The 24308-nt window shown below is 41.2% G+C and overlaps 1 protein-coding gene across 2 annotated transcripts in view; it reads right to left on the bottom strand.

Annotated features, from left to right (window-relative positions):
* Positions 1–24308, bottom strand: part of LMTK2 (lemur tail kinase 2) — a 68431-nt gene that overhangs the window by 14332 nt on the left and 29791 nt on the right. Inside the window, exons 7-10 of one of the 2 annotated variants that reach the window (XM_090024050.1) lie at positions 11815–11948; positions 2446–2530; positions 1351–1472; positions 105–254 (exon numbers count right to left, since the gene is read on the bottom strand). In XM_090024050.1, the coding sequence (XP_089880176.1) occupies positions 105–254; positions 1351–1472; positions 2446–2530; positions 11815–11948 (491 nt within the window). The remainder of the gene's footprint in view (positions 1–104; positions 255–1350; positions 1473–2445; positions 2531–11814; positions 11949–24308) is intronic. The other variant, XM_090024051.1, reaches the window with a different exon arrangement.

Raw genomic sequence — 24308 nt, 5'->3', positions numbered from 1 at the left:
TTCCTGGGGGTTTTTAAGTAAAAATATTTAAGTTGCTTGAGAAGCCTCTTCAGGAATTAAGATCTTTTTCTTTCTATATCAGAAGAATTTCAAATGGAAATTACCATCTATCAGAATAGGGTTGTTCCAGATGTGGTTTGAAGAGTTTAACCTGTTTCTCTTTTATGACATGAGTTAGCACTTCTCTGTCAGAAAAGTGTGAATAAGGCTGAGCAGCATTCTCAAAGAGTTCCCATAATGTTACACCCAATGACCTGAAAAAGAAAAAAAAAAGTGATTGTTTTCTATTTAAGAACTTTTTATTGTATGCATTAGTGTAAAAAGACCTCTCTTTTACTCAAGGCTGTATAAATGCAATGCATATATTTATATACATGCTTGTAAGACTTCACGACCAAGAAAGTGTCTGCACATAACACTAGAAATGCTAACTTTTGGCAAATCCTCCTCAAAACATAAAATAGCTGACAGCTCCTATTCCTGCCCTTTGCTTTCCTGCAAGAAACAAAACAAAACAAAGAATTCTCTGCTCATGGAACACAAAAGCTTTAAAAATGAGCTAAATGACAAAGATTGTTATTTCACTCCTGGACAGGGGCATTTGCCTATTTCAAATGAAAAAATGTAGGACTTCCTACCAGCTCAAGTGGATTGATAATGGCCACTTAGTTAAAGCAGAAATATCTACTAACCATCTTAACATATATTTTCTTTTAAATCTATGTATATATTAAGGGTTACATTTCTGAGAAACTCCAACAGCCTAGACAATCCGTCCTCTATTCCCTTCTTTGTAACCCTCCTCCCCCTTGCAAAAAAAAAAGAATATAATACATTAGTATTTTGATAATATTAACTAACATGCCCAATAGTTTAAAGGAACATCCTACCGTGAATAGCCATAACAAGGAATTCAACTTGGAATACATACAACTTAAACTGCAGGGAGTAGCCTAATAGCCAGACCTGACTGTTAGGATGCAAAGCTACTAAAAATTGAAGTTATGGGCCACTGCTATCCCAGTAGTATGAAGAAACACTGCATTCTTTTCATTTCACTAAGTTAGAAAATGTATCCCACTATTCAATGCCTTTAGGTACAGAATTTGGATTTCAGACTTAAGGTAACGATTTGGAAAGTTCTAAGCAATTCTGGAGTCCAAGTTTCATTTTCAAGATCACTAGGGAGTTACAAAATTCATGCTTGGATGACAGGCAGCACATCAGACCAATTTAATCTATTTCTTTACAATTAAAGCATAACAATTAAGCCCTGCATGCCACACATTGAAAAGTGTAAGAAATCCAAGTGCTTTCATTAAATTATTTTTTTTTAAATCTACTACATACCATATGTTACTATACTTGGTTTGTTCTGCTGCTAACAATCTGTCCTGAAAGCTAGTTACTAGCTCAGGTGCAGTCCATCGAAGAGGAATAAACTTCTTCTCATCTGTTTCAATATAATCTTCCTATAAAGTTGACAGAAAGAAATCAAAGTAAGAGAGGATCCAACATTTATGTCTTATAGGAGCTACAGATTTGTTTTTTGTTGTTGGTTTGGTTTTTTTCTGGTTTCCCTTTCAAAGCGTGTAGCCTATTCTTTTTTCCTTTCAATAATTTTTTTCAGGAAACCAAGAAGCAAGTATTCCCTGATGCACCTTAAAAAAAAAAAAAATCATTGAAAAAGTCCAATGTGTAGATGTCATTTCTACATGCCTCACACCATCAAAAAATGAAGCCAATTTTCTATGCAGCAAAGATGCATCAAACAAAAAATGAACAGTGTATATTAAGAGTCCAGTCTGTATTATAACAACTCAATACATTAGAATTTCTTTTAAAAACCTGACTGCTAAAATAGTTTAAGAAAGAATACATTTTTAAATCTTCCTACACAATTTTATGATTTTTAGGGAATAGCAATTTAAATTGATACCAGTTACAATAGTTACATTAAGCAATATTTCTAAATGTTACCTCCTTTAAAGTTTCTCAATTTTCCTTTTTTTTTTTTTTAAGATATGCATTCCATTTTAACCTCTCCACCATCCCCCCTTTTTTTTTTTTTTTTTTTTTGGGGGGGGGGGGGGGGGGGCGCGTTTCAGGATACTCGTATAAAGTGAAATACCTAAATAGTAGCAAATGTCCTCAACTTACTAGACACTCCAGTCACATATATTTCCATTCATGTACTCAATATTAGACATCTATTAAGTGATCTAACTGTACTTACTTTCTGTTAAGCTTTACACACCATGTACTAGTTTGAAAACAAACTAGTTTATAAAAGTTACTCAGAAACATGCCCACATAAAAGCGATCACCCCATAAAATACCTTGTTTTTGTTCATGTACATTTATTATACTTTAATTTTACACTGCTAAGCCGCGATTTGATCACTTTAAAACTATTAAGTAAAGAAATGAAACACATTTACTTACCTTGTATCTACTGAGTCCTATTCCATAATCTCCCACTTTTACATTCAAGTCTGATGTAAGAAAGCAATTCCGTAAGGCCAAGTCACTAGAAAACAGACATAGAACAAAAACAAGACAAATGGATTTTCAGTATAATTTCTGAGACAAGTTAACTTGGCTAATGTAATAAAGTTAAAATAAGACTAGACCACAGCTTCAACAACCAATCAAAGATAAAGTATATATTACACTATATTGCACTACAACACTAGCAGTAATTATCACTTCTATACAGCACTCTCCTGAAGGTTATAAGTATAAATAACTGATGTGCCGTTATTTCGCTTTCAGTAGGCTTACTGGGGCAGATGCATCTCTTTGTATGAAAAAGTATAAATCATCCATCCTTGTGCCAGCTAAGGTTAAGATCACTACACTTTACAAAGTATTCATTCAAGGGACAGGCAGATGCTGATATCTATCACTAAAATTAACACCAGTGCTTGTCAAAAAGTCCAGAAGTGTCCCACTGGTAAAGACTGCATAGAAGATACCCGCAGAAGGCACCAATCCAGAGCATGTCTGCACTGCAATCAGATGTCCAACTGCAGCATGAATACACAAAGCTATACCAGCTTTAATCTAACTAGCTCAGGTAACAGTAGCAAAGACACCACTGACAGACCTTAGTACAAGTTGCACAAGCCTGAGCAAGGCCTCTGGAACATGCCAAGGTTGCTAGCCTGTGCCCCGAAGTCCATGCCACATCTTCAGTATTATTGTTATCAAAGCTAAATACAGTTAAGGACAACTGCGTCTACTCAAGCTACAATCATATTGCATGTGGCATAAATAGCCCCTATAACTTACTGACCAAGCACTAGCCCACTGCATCTGATACTGGAAGTTACAGTTGCAAAATACTCCTACAACTTAACAGAATTTCTATCATAAAGTTCCCTAAGGAGGTTACAGCACAGGAAACTAGAACAAACTTGTAATGCATAGAGTTTATTTTATTGGTTTTGTTTTGTAATGCCAACAGATGAATCCTTTGCCATTATTTTTTATTCCATAAAGCATTAAAGTTATTCTAAAAAAAAGATAACATTTATTTCATATGACTGAGTACTCTGAAGGTTTCCACTATAACTGGCTGAAAAAACAGCGAAGGGTCATACAAGATGTGAACTGTGTTTATTAGCACAATTTCAGAAGTGTCATTTCAGAGCGATGCTTTTAAAAATTTCCCTTAAGCCTTCAATTTTGTCTGATTATATTCAAATGATCCAGAAGCTAGAAAAAAAAGAATCAAATTTAAATATTTTATGCAAACATTTATGCCAGAGAATACCTGAAAATAGGGCTGTCCAAAGCTTTGGTCGCTGATTTGGCCTGATTTGGCAGCCGAATCTCCAAATCTGAATCAAATCAGGAGACCCTTTAATCTGTCCAAATTGATTCGGAAGGCTACAAATCGCTTTGGAGAGATTCAATGATTTGGTCATAGACACAGCTTTATATGTTTTTTCTACATACCTCAAGATACTAGGCACAGCTTATGAAAGCTGAGGTGGTGGGGCAGATGGAGTGTGCCATGCGAGCATGGGGGGGGGCCCCCCATGCGCTCGACAGCAGACCAGAAAGTGTACCAGAAGTACTACTGGTCCACTTCTGGGTCCACCGCGGGGCACACAGTGGAACCCCCCATCCTCCAGCTTGGCAACTGGTGCCTCCTGGGTCTAGGGGGGCATCCAGGTCCCTTCCACATGGCCAATTGCTGAGCTGGGGGTAGGAGAGAGCCCCCGACACACTCAAGGCAGACCCGGAAGTGGGCCATAAGTAGTTCCAGTCACTTCCAGGTCCACTACTGAGTGCACGGGGAACCTTCCCAACACTCCCGTGGGACACTCTATCCACTCCATCTGATTCTCCGAATCAGAATCAAATCTTCAGATTCAACTGAATTGAATCAGGACAGTGATACGGAGTAGCAAATGGAATCACTGTCCCCCAAAATCGGGCTGAATCTGAATCAAATACTGCCTACTTCACACACCCCTACCTGAAAGTGACTTTACACTGGGGTATGGTCAATTTAAATGACTGGATTTCTAGGAAGTAAGCTGGTGTGTTTAAACTATATACTGTGGATTAGATCTAACAAGAGAATAAACTTATATCATACTTTGCTGAAAATGAGTAAGTTACACTGCATAAAAAAAATTGTTAAAAATATCATCACCACCTTCTTGTGGTCTGCTATAACCATATATGCTCTATAAAAATGCTCAAAATAAACAAAGGAACTGGCTCCACAAATTCATTTAATTCTACTGACAAAGTAGTTTGTGAATAGGCCCTCAGTTCTTTTAACTTGCCTAGATGCAGAACCTTCTTTCCATAATGACATGTCTAGCATTTCATTTCTGCTAGGACAATTCTTGTAAGGTGAAGCTACCGATAATTAAGTTTATCCATTCTGGTATAGGCACATACTATAAGCACTGAACAATTAAACAATAACAACTAATATTCAAGTTAAAACTATATTCCTATAAATATTAATATCATAAAATGAAATTAATATGCACTTTGTCTAAGGCAACACACCAAAGCAAAATACATATACACAAAAATTCCTACCAGCAAAAACAACCCAAAAAAAGCTTTAAACCCCGTAGATATTCATTTACAGCTTCTACCTTATATCCATCACAGGAACACAACAATATAGCTATACTGGCAGCAAACAGTGGCAGTTTCAGAAACAGCTCCACCTCTGGGTATGTCTACCCTGCAGTTTGCCTAGACAAAGTCAAACAAGCTTTGAGCTAGCTAGCATAGGCACTGCTAATATACAGCCTGCAGTCACAGAGAACTCAACATCAAGTTAACTGACCAAGTACCTATTCATCTTAGATAAATTCTGCAGCCTACCCAGCACTCTATTAGTGGTACTCAAATTAACTAATTTAAGCCAGTTTGGGTGCATCTCTATACAGACAAGTCTGAATAAACCCTAAAAAAAAAAGAGAGAGAGAAGAGAACTTCATTTTTCCCTTTTTAGCTGAAAGGACATATTTTCTGATAATCCTTTTATTATGTGTCACCACTTGACAATTTAGCAACAGAGTTTTTGTTCATCTATAAACACTCATAATGTAAAATATTCTCATCTTGTTTCACATGAACATAGTTGGAATAAAAATCCTGGAAGAAAATATAAAGATAATAACTTTAGCTGCTTGCATTTACCACTAACAACAAAATCACTGATGCTGGAGCTTTACCACATACTCAAACAGCATCAGGATAGTGCTGCCAGAAATAAACATTTGCAATGACAGTCTTGCTGTTCCATGGTCAGTTACTGAACAAATTTAGCCTCATTTTGCAAGAGAATACTAATTTTTAGTATTTACAAAATCATGCTGCAATAATAAAAGAAACATCATTCACCTTGGTAGTTAAAACTGAAATTACTTTTATTTTAAAAGGCGCTCAAAATAAGTCTTAAGTTTTTCTACTGGCCAGCCTTAAATTGAGATCACAGTTTACTTTTTCTTCCTCAGTGGAGGACTACAGTTTTTTGTACTCCCACCTCTGCTAAAATAAGGCCCTCTCCTACTTTCCCTGACTGATGGATGAAATGAGCTCTGGGGCTCATCAATCCTGTCCTCAACTTGTTGGTAGTACTGCTACAATAACAGGTAGCGCTCCCAGCTCTAAGCATAGAATGAGTGGCTGCTGACAGACCTGGAAAAACCCCAAGACACCAGTGCTTTACCGGAACAGGCACTGCACATTAGTTTGACCCAGCTCCCCAGTGCCTGTATAGATCGGGCACTTCAAAAGAGCTTTTTGGTCCTTTTATCTAAAGCCAATTCAATCAACTATTAGATAAAAGCATCAAAATACAGCACTGAAGCACGAGATCTATACAGACATTAGGTGAGCCAGGTCAAACTAACACAGTGCCTCTTCTGGGCATGCGCTGAACTCAGTGCAGGGGCACACACTGAGCTTAAAGACCTGTATTTTTTTTTCCACACCTGTAAGCAGCCAGTGAACACAAGAGTCGATCCTAATCATCTCACACCTTCAAACGGGTCACATCACTTTCTCCCATCTGAATATCTCACGCATCACTATCAAGTGAAATGACATATGCAGCATGTTTCATTTAAAAAACAAAGAAAAAAATGCAACAACTTGCATACTCATAATATAAAAATTGTATAGTTGTTTAATATCCCTAATAAAGTTTTTCAGTAACAAAAAGTTCTAGTTCACTGATTTCAAAGCTTATCAAGACACTAATCACAGCAGTTTAACTCTACTGTTATAGTTTTCCTTTCCTGCGTTTTTGCACTAAGATAAAAAAAATCCCTTTAAATACAGCACGTGATAGGAAATCATAACAACAATTTTATACCTTGAAAGACTATTTCAGTCCCACAGATGCTGATATATTTTATAACTGAATGGCCTTATTTGAAGAGCCTACTTGGAAAAACCCAACTGTTAAAAGTTATATAGTCTGGCTAGGGTGAAACACTCTCCCCAAATTTTACAATACTTGTTTTGGTATACAAAATGAAGGTAAGTATCTTGCAACCACCTTGAGTCCATGTACAATTGTAATAAGGGCTTTAGGATCCCGAACCCCAGATGACATACCTAGCTAGCAGTTCAGTCACTATAGCTCCAACTGAAGATCTTCCTACTGTCATAACAACTACCTCTTTACCCAGGCCCTATATAAAGTCTTGGACTGGCAGCCAAATTTAATTGAAGTAATTCAGAATGTCACTATTTAATTCAGGTTCCCTCTTCATACATAAAACCTTTGAGATGATCTCTTTTGTTTCTTCCTCCCTCCACCTCCCAACCCCTACGAAGAGATAACATAAGACAACAAAGAAAGACCCTTTATGCTAAGTTGAGGGGCACAGAGAATTTGATCAGAGTGTGAACACTAAAGAAACTACTTTTTATATCAGTGGCTTGAAATTACTACTTGGGCTCCAGCTGATGTAAATCAGCTGAAACACTTACCCACTGAACTGCCATTAGTTTGACACAATCAGTTTTTACTTTCAGCGAACAGGCTATCCTGTTGAGATTCTGTCCCACACGGACAAGTGTAGTTGGCTGAAAGGCTGCTGTGCTAGCCAGCCTTAAAAAGAAAGTTCTTGATCTTTCTCCGTTCTCCCAGACAGCGTGTGGCACCCTGATGAGCTGTGCTGCACCCGCGTGATGGGCAACTGCTGTGCAGGTGCCAGGAAGGACAGGCCATCCCTAATGCCCCCCAACTTGCCTGCGCTGTGCAGGGTAGGGCTCTGCCATGAGTGTCTAGAGGCCCTGATCCCCACTGCTACAGCCAGTGATTGCAGGTTTATTTTCTTTATTCCTGGACTGCTGGGGCCAGGCAGGGGTGCTATCAGGAGTGGGGCTGGGCAAGGGGGGGGGGGGGATGATTGGGGATCAGGGGCTGTCCAGGGAGGCTCTGCCAGGAGGCCCCAGAGGCCCTGATCACCACTGCTGCAGCCAGCGAGTGCAGGGCTTTTTTAAATGCCAAGAGGCTGGGCCAGCCAGGGGATGAGGCCAGACAGGGCAGTCATGGGGGCTTCTCCTGCAGCTCCCCCAGCTGTGCCCACCTTTGTCCTGGCAGAGGGAGCCATGGGAGCTCTGCCTGGCTGCTGCCTGCCCAGCCAGCAGCGGGGGGCAGAGGTGCGATGCAGGCACAGCTTGCTCTGGACAGCAGCGAGGCAGAGCCCCCACTTCCAGCATTGCTCTGCCTTCCACCCCAGCTGGGCAGTCTGTCCCAGCCCCAAACCCTCCCCCACCCAACCCCAACATATCTACCAGCTACCTATTTAGTCTATGGCCAAATCTCCAAATCGGCCACATCTTTTCCAAATCAATTCAGAGATGTTATTTGGACTCCCGATTCGATTCAGAAATTTGGTCCCCAAATTGGGCCAAATCGCCTCCACATTGAATCAGCTACCAAAGCTTCACACAGCCCTAATGAACAAATCTAATGCATTTTGCTGCCAGTAGTTACCACTCATACTCTTAGCTGAAAAAAATCTTTTTTTTTTTTTTTTTTTTTTAAAGGAACTTAAAAAGTAAAAAGAAGTCAAATCGACACTCAGTACAACTTCCAAAAAGGATTCAGAATCAGGGCATTTCTTATTTATATACACCTAGTACCATTAAACTAACAAATTATTAAAATCCCTCAAGCTAATCAACTCATTTAGTATGCCCACTCACTGGCACAATCTTCAAGTGCACATCCAATACATGAGCTGTGATACCCAAGAGACAGAACCAAAAGCTCTACTGAAGGACGCGAGTATAAAAATAACTTTAATCCTGGCCAAATTTTAAGAGGAGTAGATGCCTTGTTGATTTTTTTTTTCTTTAGTAAATCACTACCTGTACTTAGACCTGGAAAAACACCACTAATATGGTATGACTGTAAGCCTCATTAAAACGCATATAGAAACAGCATCAACATTTCAAAACTGACTGAGATGTACTGTAAAACTTTGTGGGAAAAGTTTGAACAGAGTATACCTAAATTAGCCTATCCTCTGGAGTATTACCTCAAACTGTTAAATTAATCTTACTGCCCCATTACCAAAACTTTGTCCAAAAACCTACCATAACGAATAAAGACATTTATAAATGTTAAATACTTAATTTTTGTGTGTATTCAAAACCACAAATAAAGAGATGAGAGACAATAAGCACTTACTTATAACTGCAGTTCATTTACAACTGCCTTTTCTCCCTCCTGAAGCCAGGCAACTTTGAATTTAGCATTCCCTGGCCCATTATTTGTGTTAAAGTTTTTCCTTGTATTCAAAAGAATCGATGGTGAGGGTTAATGCCCATCCCAATACTTTCACATCAAATACTGCTACTTTTTAGGGGAAAAGTTGTTTTAAATTTTCTCTCCCTCTCAAAAAAAGTCATGATCAAAACTTTGCAAGTAGATTTGGGTATAAAGTGCTCTATTTTGAAGCAGAGAAATGTAAATCTGATGGACTTGTTGAAGGGTCATAAGAAGAAAATATTTAAGACGAGCCCTGTGTTTTATAAACTGTATGGCCACATCTAGATGAGTGCAGACATTTGGTTCCCTGGGGACAAGCAGCAGCTGTGGTGCACCTTGCTCTGCAACTACTTGTCCCTAGGGAACACCTGTGCCACGCACACTTTGGCATGCAGCAAGTTAACCGGGGGGGTGGGGGTAGAAGAGGCTGGGGCCAGCACTGTGCTGGCCTCTGCAGCCTTACCTGGGGTCCTGGAGGCCTCTTGGGGCTGCGGCAGTGGTGATCCTGATGGGCGGAGCCTGGCTGGCAGCTGCAGCACAGATCTGGGTGGCCCAGCTCTACTTTTCAGTGGCACATGCTGCATGTGTGCAAGCTGTTCTGGGTTTTTTGCCACCGCTGGATATCCAGGGATCAAAAAAAAAGCCACCGGAAGAAAAACCTGGAGCAGCACACGCACGGGCAGCACACAGAACAGCTTACTGTGCAGTATGTAGCGCTGATGTGTTTGAGTCACCACATACCGTACAGCTGCGCTCATCTGGATGCACCCTATATGTCCATGCAGCAAACCAAGAGTCAGCATGCAACTATGCAGTATCTTTGAAAGTATGAACAAACTTACAAATCCTTTACAACTCACTAATTCAGACAGTTACAGCAAAAAAATCTAATATGAAATGACCTTTCATTTTGGAATACATGTTTAGCATGTTTCTTCAGCAGTTGATACCCAACAATTTATGCAAGCTGTGTAATTCAATAACCCCCATCTCTCAGCATGTAGAAAAGATGAGGTAAGCACAGTAACAGATTCACATTCACAGCTGTCTTTACACAGAAAAAATAGTTTCTATTTTCCAAATTTGTTTTTAAGACTCATTTAAAGTTAAAATTAATATATAGCATTTGCAATGTACTAAAATACTACCGCCTCAAATTCAGTGAACTGGTCCAAAGATATTCAAGTAATATGTTAAATAAAAAACCTTGACTCTAGGGAACAGGAAGTCCCAAGCTTCCAGCCAGTGAAGGTTGGGAATGGCATGTTACGTTAGCTACAGCTACAGCTACAGAAGCTTAGACGAGGCTTCAAGGCTGCCACGTTAGCCATTTCAGAATGCAAGACTGCACAATAAGTACAGAAATATGGTTACTGAGACGTTCCCTTATAATGAGTTTAATCATACATGGATGATTTTTTCCCCAGTTTGACTCCACTGCTATTCCATTTTCAAACTTGACCAGGGTAGCTCATTTCAACCAACAAGAAAAGAAATTAATCTAGTTTTTATTATAAAAATTAGACAGCTTCACACATTTTTGTAACCCTACCTATTCAACTTTGATTATGCAAGTATACACATGAAGAAAATGTTATGAAAATGCTGATGTCTATTCAACAGAACTCTCTCTCCGTCCTAATAATAAAAAACCCTAAAGAGAAACACCTCTGATGCAAATCAATCATCCTGTAATGCAACACTGGCCTCTTTCTTCCATTTTAGTAACAAAGTTAAATTGGCTGTTAAACAGAAGTTCAATTTCTAAGTTTTCAGAGCTCCCATAAAGTACAGAACTTACAGGTAAGCTTTGCACTTTTTAAAAACAGAGACTGTAAAAAGTGACAGCAAGATGAAAGACACCAGAAGTTAAAGATAACTTCTCACAGACAAAACAGTGACACCCACAGATACTCTCTAACATTTTTCACTAACACCTGAGATTTGAGGGTATGTAATGCAATCTGACAGTACATGAACTGTAGGTTTTAGACTTCAGCTTTACAGACAACACTATTTACATACATGCCAAATCTTTTGAGAAAGAAAATTCATGACAAATTGTTCTAAACTTCTTGCTCAGGACAATCAACGTAAGCAACTCTGGTTCCCTAAAGTGGAGAAAAAACACTTTGCCAGCAACACCCACTGCTGCTCATACTTCCTGAAAGAAGGTCACCACAGCAATGCACCTGAGTTCTGTCAGGTAAAAGGAGAAAGTTAAGAGCACCGCAAAATCAGTTTCCTTGAAAGTAGTTTTCAAAATGACATCTTCTGAAGGCTGGCACAGACTGCCATTCAGGCAGTGGGCTGCATGCTTATGTTTAGGTTTGCAACATTTATCAGGCATATTTAAGTGTTGCAATTCAATTACCAGCTCTATGAATATAAATCCATTCTTCTTATGGAAGAAAATACCTAATTAAATTGAAAATTATGCCTTTTAAAAAGCTCTTTTATTTGGATACACATTGCTTTAAAGAAAAGTCTACATGTGACTGCAGCATAATAAAGGTAATCTTATTGGGAAAGCATACCTATGCACAAAATTATGTTTATGCATTATGGCAAGTCCAGCAGCAATTTCACACGCCATTCTCTGTAGCAGCATTATTTGTGACTCTCCCTTGATATGCTCCTGCTCATTGCAGAGATAAGTTTTTAGGTCACCCTGTAAAATAAGTTGAAAACACTTATCAACTGCCTTACATGCTGTTTATACTTAACATATATTTAGTGAAGAAGCAACTAAACGCATTACTTCTCATCAGTCAACAAGGTTATTAGTAGCTATAAATACGTTTGTACTTAATACAGAGACTCCTCATCAAGTTTCCAGTCTTCATAAGGATTCTTATAGGAGGTATCCAAGACATACAAGTACAGTACCTTCCTTTTAAAGGTACTTCATCAAGTCATATGATATTTAGCACTCTAGATCACTTTTTCATACATATTTGAAGCCACAGTAGGACAACTCTCCAAACGAACAGTGTTCAGACTAATGGAGTAAGGATCTTGGCCATAGGGGAAAGAGTCTCTCAAAGTATTCAGATGACCAGCTCTATAGATATCATGGGAATGTCTTCTAATCTACCAACCCAATATGAGAGTTCAAGCACCAAACGATGGCAACACGTGAATGGAACTAGGCAACAGAGTACCATTTAATTCAGAAAATTACCGAATCCATTAAACTATTTTTTATCCTGACAAAGAGAATTCTGATCAGAAAAATCTGCTAAAAGAACTCTTTTTACATTTGGGAAAACAGCTTATATTAAACAGAATGTTTGAGAACATTAACCCAAACAGACATCAAAAACATCCAGAAAAAGCAGAAAGACAATAACTAGATCTATTAATAAAGGTCATTACAATTCTTCATTTACCATTAGACAAGGCGTTCTCAAACTTTGTAATACCATGACCCCAAGTGCTGGACGACAGTGGCAGGGGACGGGGAGCTCGCACAGCAGCCACCACTGCCATCCACCACTGCACGCCACTGCCCCTCACTGCCACACGTGCCCCCAGGAAGTTTGCAGCCCCCTTTTAAGTTGCTTGCGACCCACCCACAGTTCAAGAACCCATGTGTTAGACAAATCCCTACTGTGACCAAGGCAGATGTTACACTTAAAATGCAGTTAACTAGTTAATCTCAAGCCAGTCACACATTCATGCAATTAATGGCAAGATAAAATGGGAAATGTCACAAAATTAATTCTACAAAATGTGGAATAATAATTTTGTGCCTTTTAACATTACGTCTGAAGTTTGACATGTGGCAGGGTCCTCACCGTGCAGCCTTATGCTGGCTAGATGGCAGGGCTCGGACTAATCACGGCGCACTCCTGAGGCTGGGACCCACAATCAGGACCATCAGTTGCAGCTCCAGGACTTCACTGAAGTCTTGAACCTACAATTCCAGTGTGATCATGGGGCAGAGACTGATCAAGTGACTGTTGGTCGCAGACCCAGACCCGCACTACTTCTTCAGGCACCCAGATTTCTACTTGCTGGTACGGAGGGAGTCCGGCCCCATGATCCTGGGTTTCCCCTGCACTGGCAAGTAGTAATGGCATGATGGGTGGGATCTGATCCCTGAACCCAAAACTTTGTCCCACCATGCACACGAGGCACAGACTGTTGGGACCGGGGAACAGATCACATAGTGCCATGCAGTGAATGTGTGCGAGAGGCCCAAGTTTCTCAGTGTTTCAAAGACTGCTGCACTAAATTAAAGTTCAGTTCAATAGGTAACAAGCACAAGGATGATTACTCATGAGAATGGGTATTAACATTGCCCACTGTTCCAAATGAGACCTTGTGTCAGTTAGGTTTAGCTTTGCCAAAACAACCTTTGTGCTGAAATTCTACACACCACATATCTGGTGGGCTGGAGACTGAAAGGGAATAAAAAAAAGACAGAGATAGCATGGGCAAGAAAAAGTAGAATTGTAGAATAAAGAATGAAGGACAAGCAGCAAGAACTGAAGTAATCCAGAAGGGACCGTTTCAAACTTGAAGGGGAGAGTGCTTGTTAAAGTGCACACACCTTTACAAACTAACAGAACCCCAGGATTTCTAAGTTTCAACAAACTTCTTATGTCAGCAAGTATCTGGGACACCTCTTGGAAATCATCTCATTCTTTCTAGGGCTGGTACATAGAAGGTGACAATCTACAAGTGATATCATATACTCTACTAGCTCAAATGGTGTATTTAAAAGGTTGCAAAGCAGATGTCAGGGATCCTAACTCATAGTGCTTTACATAAAGTGCCACGAGTTAAAGTTCACCCATCACAACAGATGTTCATTTGTTGGGTTGGGAGGCGTTGGGGAGGTGCAGGCTACAGTCTGCCGCCACTGGCCCTGGCCAACAGACAGGGATGATCCAGCAGCCGAACCGCCCCTCTCCCCTGCCCCATGCTTCCTTCCCAGCTCTGGGGCTGTCAGTGAGAAAGTAAGGGGGAAGGGGAAGAAGCAGCCAGCCCAGAGGTGTGGAAAAAATATTATACAATTATGTATTGCATTGTAATCCACATTTACCATAAATTAAGGCAATCTTACCTGTGGTATCACCTAACTTTTGACTGCTTGATTCTAACTTTAATATACTGGTTATACAATAATGGCTGCACAAAATACAAATCATATGTTTGTGGAAAACTAACGGATAGGAAAATTCAGGGATGAACCTTCATAGAACTTTTCCTGAATAAAGTGCTAAATTTTCCTTTACCTTACTTCCCATTTTTTACTTAAAGTGATGTTTTGTGATTCGACATAAAAAAATTACATGTAGATAATTACATGAAATGTTTAAGGCATGATAACTTAATCAAATGCAAGTCAACTAAGACAGAAACAAATATGCTACAAAGATGTTTTAGTGCATGTTGCAGGGGAGGATGAGACCAGCCCATTAAGAATTCACAGGCACATTTTATCATTAACTCGTACATTTTGGGACACCCAGAAAAATTAATCCAAATTAACTTTTAAAGAGGATTAGTTAAGTCACATGAAAAGCCCCATGTGGACACTCATTCAAAGATGAATTCATTTCATTTAACTTCATTTACTTTAAGCAAATTTAAAGCAAATTAAAGATACTTTAATAGTGAATGAGGGAAACTTTACACATGCTCTGGGGTCAAGGGGGGGAAGGCACTTTAATTATAGCAGTTCTCAGGAGCTGCTCTAATTGAAGTGCCCACAGTGTCTCATGTACTTAGCCTCCCGGACTTCAAAAAAGCAGTGGAGGCGCTTTACCTAAAGCCTGTTCGATAAGCTTTAGTTACAGTACCCCCACTGTCATTTTGAAGTGAAGGAATGCTGAATATACATGATGCTGAGGCTGCTGGAGCATGCTCCAGCAGACTCTATTAAATCAAGTCTGCTCCAACGTGCACTAATAAGCACACATCAGAGCAGGCATCGGGCATGTGCCCACAGATTTAATGCAGTTTAACTAATCCATTTTCAATTCGAAACAAATGAACTTTCCAGAGTGTTCCCTTGTAACTACGCCCTAATCACTGCTGGTGCAAATTCTCTCTAATTCCAATGACAGCCCGCTCACTTTGTTATACCCTCAAAATGCCAGACTGCACCCACCATTCTCCTGATCTACAGGCAGAATGGGCTGTACCTCCCTGCCAAATACCAAACTTCAATTATCAAATACCCTCTGTTTCTTCCCCAACAGAAGGACATATTTTACCGCTATTCAAACAGGACCTCCAAAGTATAATATTAATCTCCTTTTTGGCAGGTTACAATACTAACACAATAAGAATTTTAGCATCCAATTGAACTGTAATACCTACACTGCAACATAACATTTTGCAGTTCAATTATAAGCAGAAAAAAATACATTTTTTAAAAATAAAAAGCATGAAATTATACTACAACTGTTAATTAATCCAGAGACTTGTTTGACAGTTATTTTAGAAATAGATCACAAACCCTTGCAGGAAAAGGAATTAAATACAAGTAAGCTTTTGTTTACAGTTGTAGAGCTGCAAAGATTGTGGCCAAGTTTAAAAAATAGAAATAAACAACAACAAAAAGTCTGTTTTCCCTTAACTGAATTATTATTTCACTATCTTTGGTCTCCACTGCCTTCACTAGGCTAAGCACAAAGTCACTGATCCATTCTGACTTGTGTTATAGGCAGATGGGAATGCACACAAATTCCTTAAGCCTAACATCCCAAGAGGTAGCTCTACCCTACTCCTCCTAACCATCCTACAGCTTGTCTCCAAAGTAGTAGGTAAGGATCAGAGTGTGGGTCTATACAAAGAAATGTACTTGGAGAACATGAGTTACTAGGTAGTAATCATCCCCTTTCCTATGTGATTTTACCTCTGCAGACCCAGAAGACTAGAAACTCCTTAAGGACAATGATGATGCAAATCAAACTCCATACAGCAGCACTAGAAGTTTCAGATCACTGCTGCATCTGCAGCTTCTATCACTTGACTGAAAGAGGCCTTTAAAAGCAAGGAAACAGCTACTTTTTAGCATGGCTTGATGCAGTACCATCCATTTAGACCACCTGAGCCATATTAGCATGATCTTTACATTTTTTCTCAAAAGACAACAAGAAGTAACTTCAGACTTTTCTAAATAACCAAGCTTTGCTTATGTAATAGCAAAGGAAATTCACCGTGTGCTACATCACCTCAGGATCACTGTGAAAATCAGGTGCTTTCATATCTTCTGTACCTTCCTCTGCTTTTGCTTTAAGATGTGGAAAAGTTGAGATTAAGGAACCCCAAACTGATTCAGAAGATCAAGAGAAGAGATTAAGCTCTCCAGAAACATCATGCAACATTAAGTTTCTTCTAGTTTATTGCACTAGCAAGATTCAGAGCAGGGCACAGACCAAAAGAAAATACCAAAAGTTAAATCTCTCCCCAGTAAACTTTATACCACATCTATAGACCTGTTGATCGTGGGAGCCCAGGCTCTCTCCTGCAAGAGGATTCACAGAAAGACAAAAGTTGGGTTTTGTTTTTGCTTGCAGTTAGAGAGGAGTCCAAGTCCTAGCAGGCATCAACTCATAGAATTTGTTTGGCAGTTTTGAAAAGGATTCAGATAAACTACCCCTTAAGTAGACAATAACAAAGAAAGAAGGACAAGAGTGAAGTTGTGTCTCAGAAATCACGGCAGCTAAAGAATATGCCCATTTCAAACTAACTGGAGATAAACAGTCTGTCTACAAAAAAAATATCAAAAGGAAGAGGGAAGGAAGATGACATCTCTTAGATCAGTGATTTGTACCAGGACCCATTTGTAAACATCAATGGCCAGTCCCAACCCAGTGCCCCTCACTCCTGACCCACTGACCCCAGGCCCTAGCCCAACAGGGTATGGGGCTGGGGGGACCCCAAGCAGCCCCTCACAGGCCAGAACTCTGCCAGCCTGCAAGGCAAAAGCCCCGGTTTCCCACATTTTTCTCCTTTAAAAGAAAATCCATTTTTAAAGTTTGTTTGTAACCCTTTCATATATTCTTGTGACCCACAGGTTGAGAATTGCTGTCTTGGATGATTAAAGAAGACAAGGAGGCACGAATGCATTGCTGGAATGAATGCACACTAATTGCCTGATACTGTGCAAAAATTATTCTTTGGCCATGGGCTTAAGCACACAATTTTTACAGTGGATTCTGTGGAGAAACACTGAGCAAGCAAGCACGTGTGTGATTTAGCAAAGTAATATTTTAACAAGTATTTCTCTAAGATTGTGAAAGAGCAGAGAAGTGGTATCTGAAAGGAAGTGTATACTTGCTTGTTATTTGTCAAAGCATAACAAGTGAGGTAGAAATAGCAAACTAACTTACACATCAACAAAAGCCAAACTTATTTAACAAAACTTGCTTTAAATAATTGTGTTACAAAAAAAAGCCCGGTGTCTGCAAGTTAAAACATGCTATCCAAACTGGTGGTATTTGAAATGCTATATTTTTACCCAGCAGTAGAATTCAAGTTTAAGAACACTTTGAGGTTTTCTTCCTACTGCTTATATTCAATTTTCTTTTAATAGCCTGACAATATCAAATCTATCTGGATATGAGGGTAGGAGAAAGAGAATAGAAGCGAAAAAGATAGAGGAGAGATATTTATCTTGCCAGGGAAACATATGGTCGCTAACATTAAGTTTCATAAAAATATCCAAGTGAAAAGCAGGCCCTGTTATAAAACTCATTTTCAAATGATACAATTGATTAGCTACAGAAACGTGTCTAACAAGCACTGAGAACAGAATTACCTAACTGACTCTAGATGGCAGTAAGTACTAGAGTAACAGTCAAACTATCCTCTGTGAAATTGTTCTCATTCAAATGTGCCTGCAGTGCATGAAGTGCTCCAATAGCCAAATTTAAAATATATTAGTGTGATAAGCCTCATATATAATAAACAACTCAGGTTACAGATATTTTATATACAAAACAATCTTCGTTTTTTTAAATAGGTCCTTTTTACAGAATTTTAAAATATATTAGTTCTAGTTTGTCAAAACCAGGGGTAGGCAACATTTTTTGGCCAGAGTACTGAAAAACACCACAATGCCTACCTCGGAAGGTGCCAGAGTGCCGGCATGGTAGAAAAACAAAATGAGGACAAGGGGTACATGGCAAGATGCCCTGCCCGTGCCCCGTGCCCCCCACCCAAAGCCCCTGCCCCGCAGTCCTACTGCCCCTACTGCTAGCCCGGGCTCATCACCTGTGCCAGGAGCAGGGTAGAGACAGGGGCTGCGCTGCCTCAGCCCCTGCCCCCACCGCCCGCTCTGAGGCACGCCTGCATGCACCAGTGCAGAGCTGATGCCAGAGCCCAGCGCAGCCGTTTGGAGCCTCCTGGCTGCAGCCGGCCCCAGCTCTGGGGAGCTGCTGCCAGCCGGGATCCCAGGCTGCTTCCAGCCGTTAGCTGGGACACTGCAAGCCCAGCTGGGAGCAGCCCAGGCTACCCGGAGCTGGGGCTGGCCACAGCTTGCTGAGCAAAATGGCCGCGCGTCCCACGCTCGGCACCTGTGCCAGGGGTTGCCAACCCCTGGTCTAAACTAATTGCAGCAATTTGTCAAAGTAAAATTGAATATGAAAAAGATCAAATTCTCTTTATGCCCTCCATCACTGTTTATATGACTGTGGTGTTCTTTTGTTTTGGGGTTTTTTTGACATTTAAGACATTCCCAACTTGTGGAATTGTCATTCTGGGGTAACATACGCACGCCTCTTCATTTATTAACTAATCAAGCATTAAAAAATTCCAATTTTTCTCCTGTCAGTTCACAGTAAATTCTGTAACAATGAAGAATTTCAATTTCAGTGAGTGCTTCTATTTCACACAGCTGCAACAATAGTGGAGTCTGATGGCAGTCTGAGAAACAGATCTCGGCATTTATCTACATTAAAGGGGGTGGGGGAGATGACAAAAAGCAATCCTCACCTATTTTGAAACTCTACCAACAATAATCATTGTGGCTGTGTATAGCTATTTATTTCTAGCCATGACATTTTCCCCTTTCCCCTGCTCCTTGCATCATCCTGAGACTGCAGTGATCCTGGTCTAGGAAAGGTGTGGGGAATAACCACTGTTCCTATTCTCCTGTTACTGGAGGGACTGGAGCAGGAGGGCAAAGCCCTTTCTCTCCTGTCACATCAGAGACAAGCAGTTGGTTGCTCTTCCCCTCCACTCACAGTCTACAGGTAGGGTGGGCAAAATAAGGCATGCAGGTTGCATCCAGCCCACCAGGCCATTCTAACCAGCCCCCCAGGGCTACTCCAAAAAGAAATAAAAATATTACCAACCTGTGGCTGCTCCTCTGAAAGCTGATAGGAGGCACAGGCTTTCAGAGGTCACGTACCATTGGACCAGGCGGGCTCCATGCCTCCACTTCCATAGGGCTTCTGGCATTCCAGCTAGGAGACCTATGTGGAACACGGAGTGCGATAGCACGCAACTGGACAGCTGGTGAGTGGGGGCAGTGCTGGGAGCCCTACATGGAGGCATGGAGCCAACCTGAACCAGCCCAGTGGCACACACGCCAGGCTGCAGTGCTGGCAGCCCCACGTGCTGGCATGGAGCCAACCTGGCCTGCCCAACAACGCATGGCTCACAGGAGTGCTGGAAGCCAAAAGTGGCAGCATGGAGCCTGCCCAGCCTGACGACGCGTGGACCAGGAGCCACGTGCCATCAGGCCAGACAGACTGGTTCCATGCCATCATGTGGGGCTCTTGGCACTATACCTAGGAGCATGCACCACTAAGCCAGGCTGGCCCTGGGCCTCCATGTGGGGCTCCTGCCATTACACTGGATTGCTGGAAGCCCCACACAGAAGCGTGGAGCTAGCCTGGCTTGGCCCAATGGTGTGTGGCTCCCACCTGCAGTGCCACAAGCCCCACATGCTGGCACAGAGCCAGCCCAGTCTGGTCCGAAGGCACGTACCAACAGGCTGGGACAGCTCCCTGCTGCCATGTGCAACTCCCAGGACTCAGCCAGAGCTGCATGCCACAGGGGGTGGGCCCACCACCTGCATCTGCATGTGCCATGGTAGGGAAGTGGGCATGTGTCAGGGGGCCCTCACACCTACCCACAATTGTTTTAGGCTCATCTTAAAGGTTTAGTGGAGAGAACAGAACTTTATGGGATACCACAGAGATGCTTCTGAGGCAGAAGAACTCATCCCCTGAGTGTACCCTGAAAGACACTGTACCCAAGAGTGTAAATCCCAGCCAATTTAGGTGTAGAACCCCACCAAAAGGCAGCTCTCTGTAGTTTCAGACAACTTCAGTATGACTCATTAGAAGTCCCTAGCTATTAGCAACATCTTACCTTATAATACCTTATAATTACAAATGGTCCAAAATAGTTGAACAATGACACATATTTGCCTGTTGTAATTCTGCATGGCTACTACAGGTGTTCTTTTTTAAAGGGCAGATCCTCATGACAATTTTATGTGAGTCTGTGGAAAGCTATTAAGTCATATATTGCTTATTTAATGCTCTCTCTCTCCCCCGCCACACCCCCACATCAAGCCTTTAGACACAATACATTAAGAACTTGTCCATTACTTCTCCTCAATGGAATAAATTACTTTAGTTTCCACAGAAATGTTGTTTGCAACTGGGATGGAATATGATCCTCAGACTATTAATATATGGCCTGACGTATGAAACAGTTTGAGAAACCCATATTAAAGACAGTTTTTAGAATGAATGAGCCTACTAGCTAGACCAAAGTTTCTGAAGTTGTCTTAAGACATGTTTAGCATCTAGCTTATATAGTTACACAGACCAAGGATATATAGCAGTCTGGCAAATTTTGGTATGCAATAGATTTAGCAAAATATTTATTGGTAAAAAGTTGTTTTTTCTTTACTGCACACATTTTTCCTAGTCTGAAAGACACAAAAGTGTCAAGTAACAGTAACTGAGAAATAAAAGACAATAAAGAACACCTATCAGCACCTTCCCAAATGTCTAAGCTGTAGAGTATTGTAGGCAAATGCAGAACACTTCAAACAACTGTAGACTGCTGACTTCATCTATGCATGAAACACTAGGGCTCCTGGCAAGAATTCCTACAGAAGTAGAATGATAAGTCGTGTCAACCTCGCAACACAAATACTAACTACATCCACTTCAGAATACGTTTCCTTTACTCATAATTTATGTCATTCTATCACAGAATTCGCTGTGCTAACAAAAGAATGGCTGCAAAGAACTACATAATATATTAAAGTTAATAAGCCAGCTACCACTATTTATAACTTGGCATACTCCTATGATAGTAAATGTTACACCCTTAATGTAATTGTAGATTAGAAGACTGCACTAAAAATATCATGTAAACTACTACAGGATAATTTAAGAGAGTACATGTTAAGCACATCACCTAGACTAACCATTTTAAAGAAACATTACCCACTTCATATTACTAAGTCAAACGCTAGAATGCAATCTCTCTATTCAGCCACATCTGTGCAATTCATAGGATTTTATCTCCCTCTCAATGTTCTTCTCTGTAAAGAGGAGTGAAGTAAATTGATGACCACTGACTTAAGTGTACCACAGATAAACTAGATCAGAAACCGGAAGCAGTCTAGCTTCAGCAACATGGAGCGCCACACAGGTTAGTTTACCAGCTTTGAGGGTAGAGTGAGCCTATACATAACTCTATGCTGCTGTAGCTAGATTGTTTTTGGTACTCAGGCTAGCTTATGTGAAAATAGCTCAGATATTTAGGCTTCAGTCTGCAACGCAGAGGTACCAATTACAGCTTCTGTAACAAACTGGTCTGTTCCTTTAAGAGCCACTGGGTGCGTCTATATATGCAAGTGCTACATGGTGGGTTTACTCTAAAGTAATTTACCCTAGACTAGTAAACCCACCCTGGGCAGGGAAGCAGGAGTAGATTTGCTGCTCATGTCAGCAGTCTGCTCCCACCCCTGCTGGCCTTGCTCTGCCTCCAGGGAGCTCTAGGCTTCTCCTGGGTGCTAGCCCAGGGGCTGGCAAGGAGCACAAGGCCAAGAGACAGCTGTCTCCTGGCTGGGACATTGCTTCCTACCCCCAGGAGCTGCCTGCTGCCAAGGCGGGCTCTGCTGCCGGAGTCCAGGCAGGGACAATTTCCCCCTGCCCCAGCAGCAGGAGGAGCTCTTGGTCCAGGCTCCCTTACTGGGGGCAGGGGGCTTGGAAAGAGCTGCAGGGTTGGAGCAGGTCCCAGCCCCCTGCCCCAATCCACCAGTTGGGCAGCTAGCAGTGAGCTAGCTAGGGAATCCTTGCCAAGCCAGGGACTCACTGCCCCACGAGCAGATTAGGGCAGGGGGCTGGGAGCCACCCCTCCCACGCCACGCACCTCAATCATGCGATCAGGGCATGGGGATGAGACCAACTTCTGACCGGGACAGTTCCCAGCAAGTCCTGGGCTGCACATAAAGTCCAGAGTTGGCTAGGGACTACCTAAAATGGGACAGTCCCCACCCATGCACATGCAGACTTCCCTGCACAGCCCACAGCTGGCCAGGAGCTGTCCCATGCTCTACGCTGGGGGAACACTCTCCGTTCAGGGAGCTCCCAGCCCCTGCTCCACAACTGCTGAGCAGGGGCTGGGAGTAAGAGGACATTGTCCCCACCCAGGCTCCAGTGATGGAGCCTGCGCCAGCAGCAGGCATCTCCTGAAGGCAAGTAGTAATTTCCCTCCCCTTGCTTCCTGGAAGCAAATTTGCTCCCAGTCAGCTGTCTACACATGCTGTACTGCTCATTAATTACTCCTGAGTAAATCTATTTGTATTTAAAGGTAGCAAACTTACTCAAGATTAGAGTAAATTATTGTGCAGTAAGCATCTGCATGTGTTGACAATAGCGCTCACCATGCAATAATTTATTCTAATCTCAAGTAAAGCATCTAGCATAGACACATCCAAAAAGTCAAAGAGACTTAGAGCTCACATACTTTGCAGAACAAACTTACAGCTGAAAGTTCTATGAATGGTAAGTTACTACCCACTTCTAGACAAGATGCTCATTTCAGATTGAATCAAAAGCCTTACAGTCCCCTGCAGAGAGCTCTATTTCAATCCTTCCTTGCTAACAAATTCCCTAATCATGTGTTATTTAACCCAGATTGCATTTGTCAGAGATTAACACAAGGATTCTTGTGTTCTGTTGTTTTTAGTTTTATGCAGGTATTTCTGAAAATTCAACAAGATGAAGTTTATTTCATGATTATGTTGCTCTAAACAAAACAGCTGTCTACAATGCCTTGCACTGGACCAAGATGCATTGGCTCTGAAATCCCACACTTCACAAGCACTATTGCAGAATTGGAGGAAGCTTGACCAGCAGAGTATGAAAGGCCCAGGTCCTCTGAAACTCCTCCATGCTCTCAGCAACAGCCAGCATTGGGAAAGCTGGCAGATTCTGAATTTTCTCCTACCTCCCCATTTATTTACCAGAAATCAAACTTGCCAGCAACAGCAGCAGATATCAAAAACATTACCCAAACTTGAGTCCTCTTTGGGCTATATCCTCTCCAACCACAGTACTCCCAACTTTGCTGCCCTTCCTTTTACCCACTTTCACTGTCATCTCTATCGCTCCTTCCTTCCTTATGCCAATATTACTAATCTATTTTACAATCTTCTTCTCTGAACCACCCACCCATACAAAAAAAAGAAAAAATATCAAGCAAGGAACATGTGCAGTACCATTAGCTTAACTCATGTTTTTGCTTTTAACGTTACCTCCTCCTCCATCTTAGAATTTTTGTGCTTAAAACTAAACTCATTAAGTATCTATGATGCTCTCTTGGTCCATCTAGCACCAAATACACTTGTGCACTTAATAAATGCAGTATCTGAATAGGAAGATTCATCCCCTACAGATCAAATTTAGGGAGAAAGACAAATATTGTTACATTTTCTGAATTTCAACATTTCTGTCTGGAAAAAATATAAAGTTTGCAGCAAAAACACTCATTTCCCATGCCAATAAGATTATCTAATTGCATTCAAAATTAT

This window comes from Crocodylus siamensis, chromosome 12 (genome assembly GCF_052110815.1).
Source record: "Crocodylus siamensis isolate JL-2025a chromosome 12, ASM5211081v1, whole genome shotgun sequence".
NCBI classification, from domain to species: Eukaryota; Metazoa; Chordata; order Crocodylia; family Crocodylidae; genus Crocodylus; species Crocodylus siamensis.
This window is presented reverse-complemented; position numbering and strand designations above follow the sequence as displayed.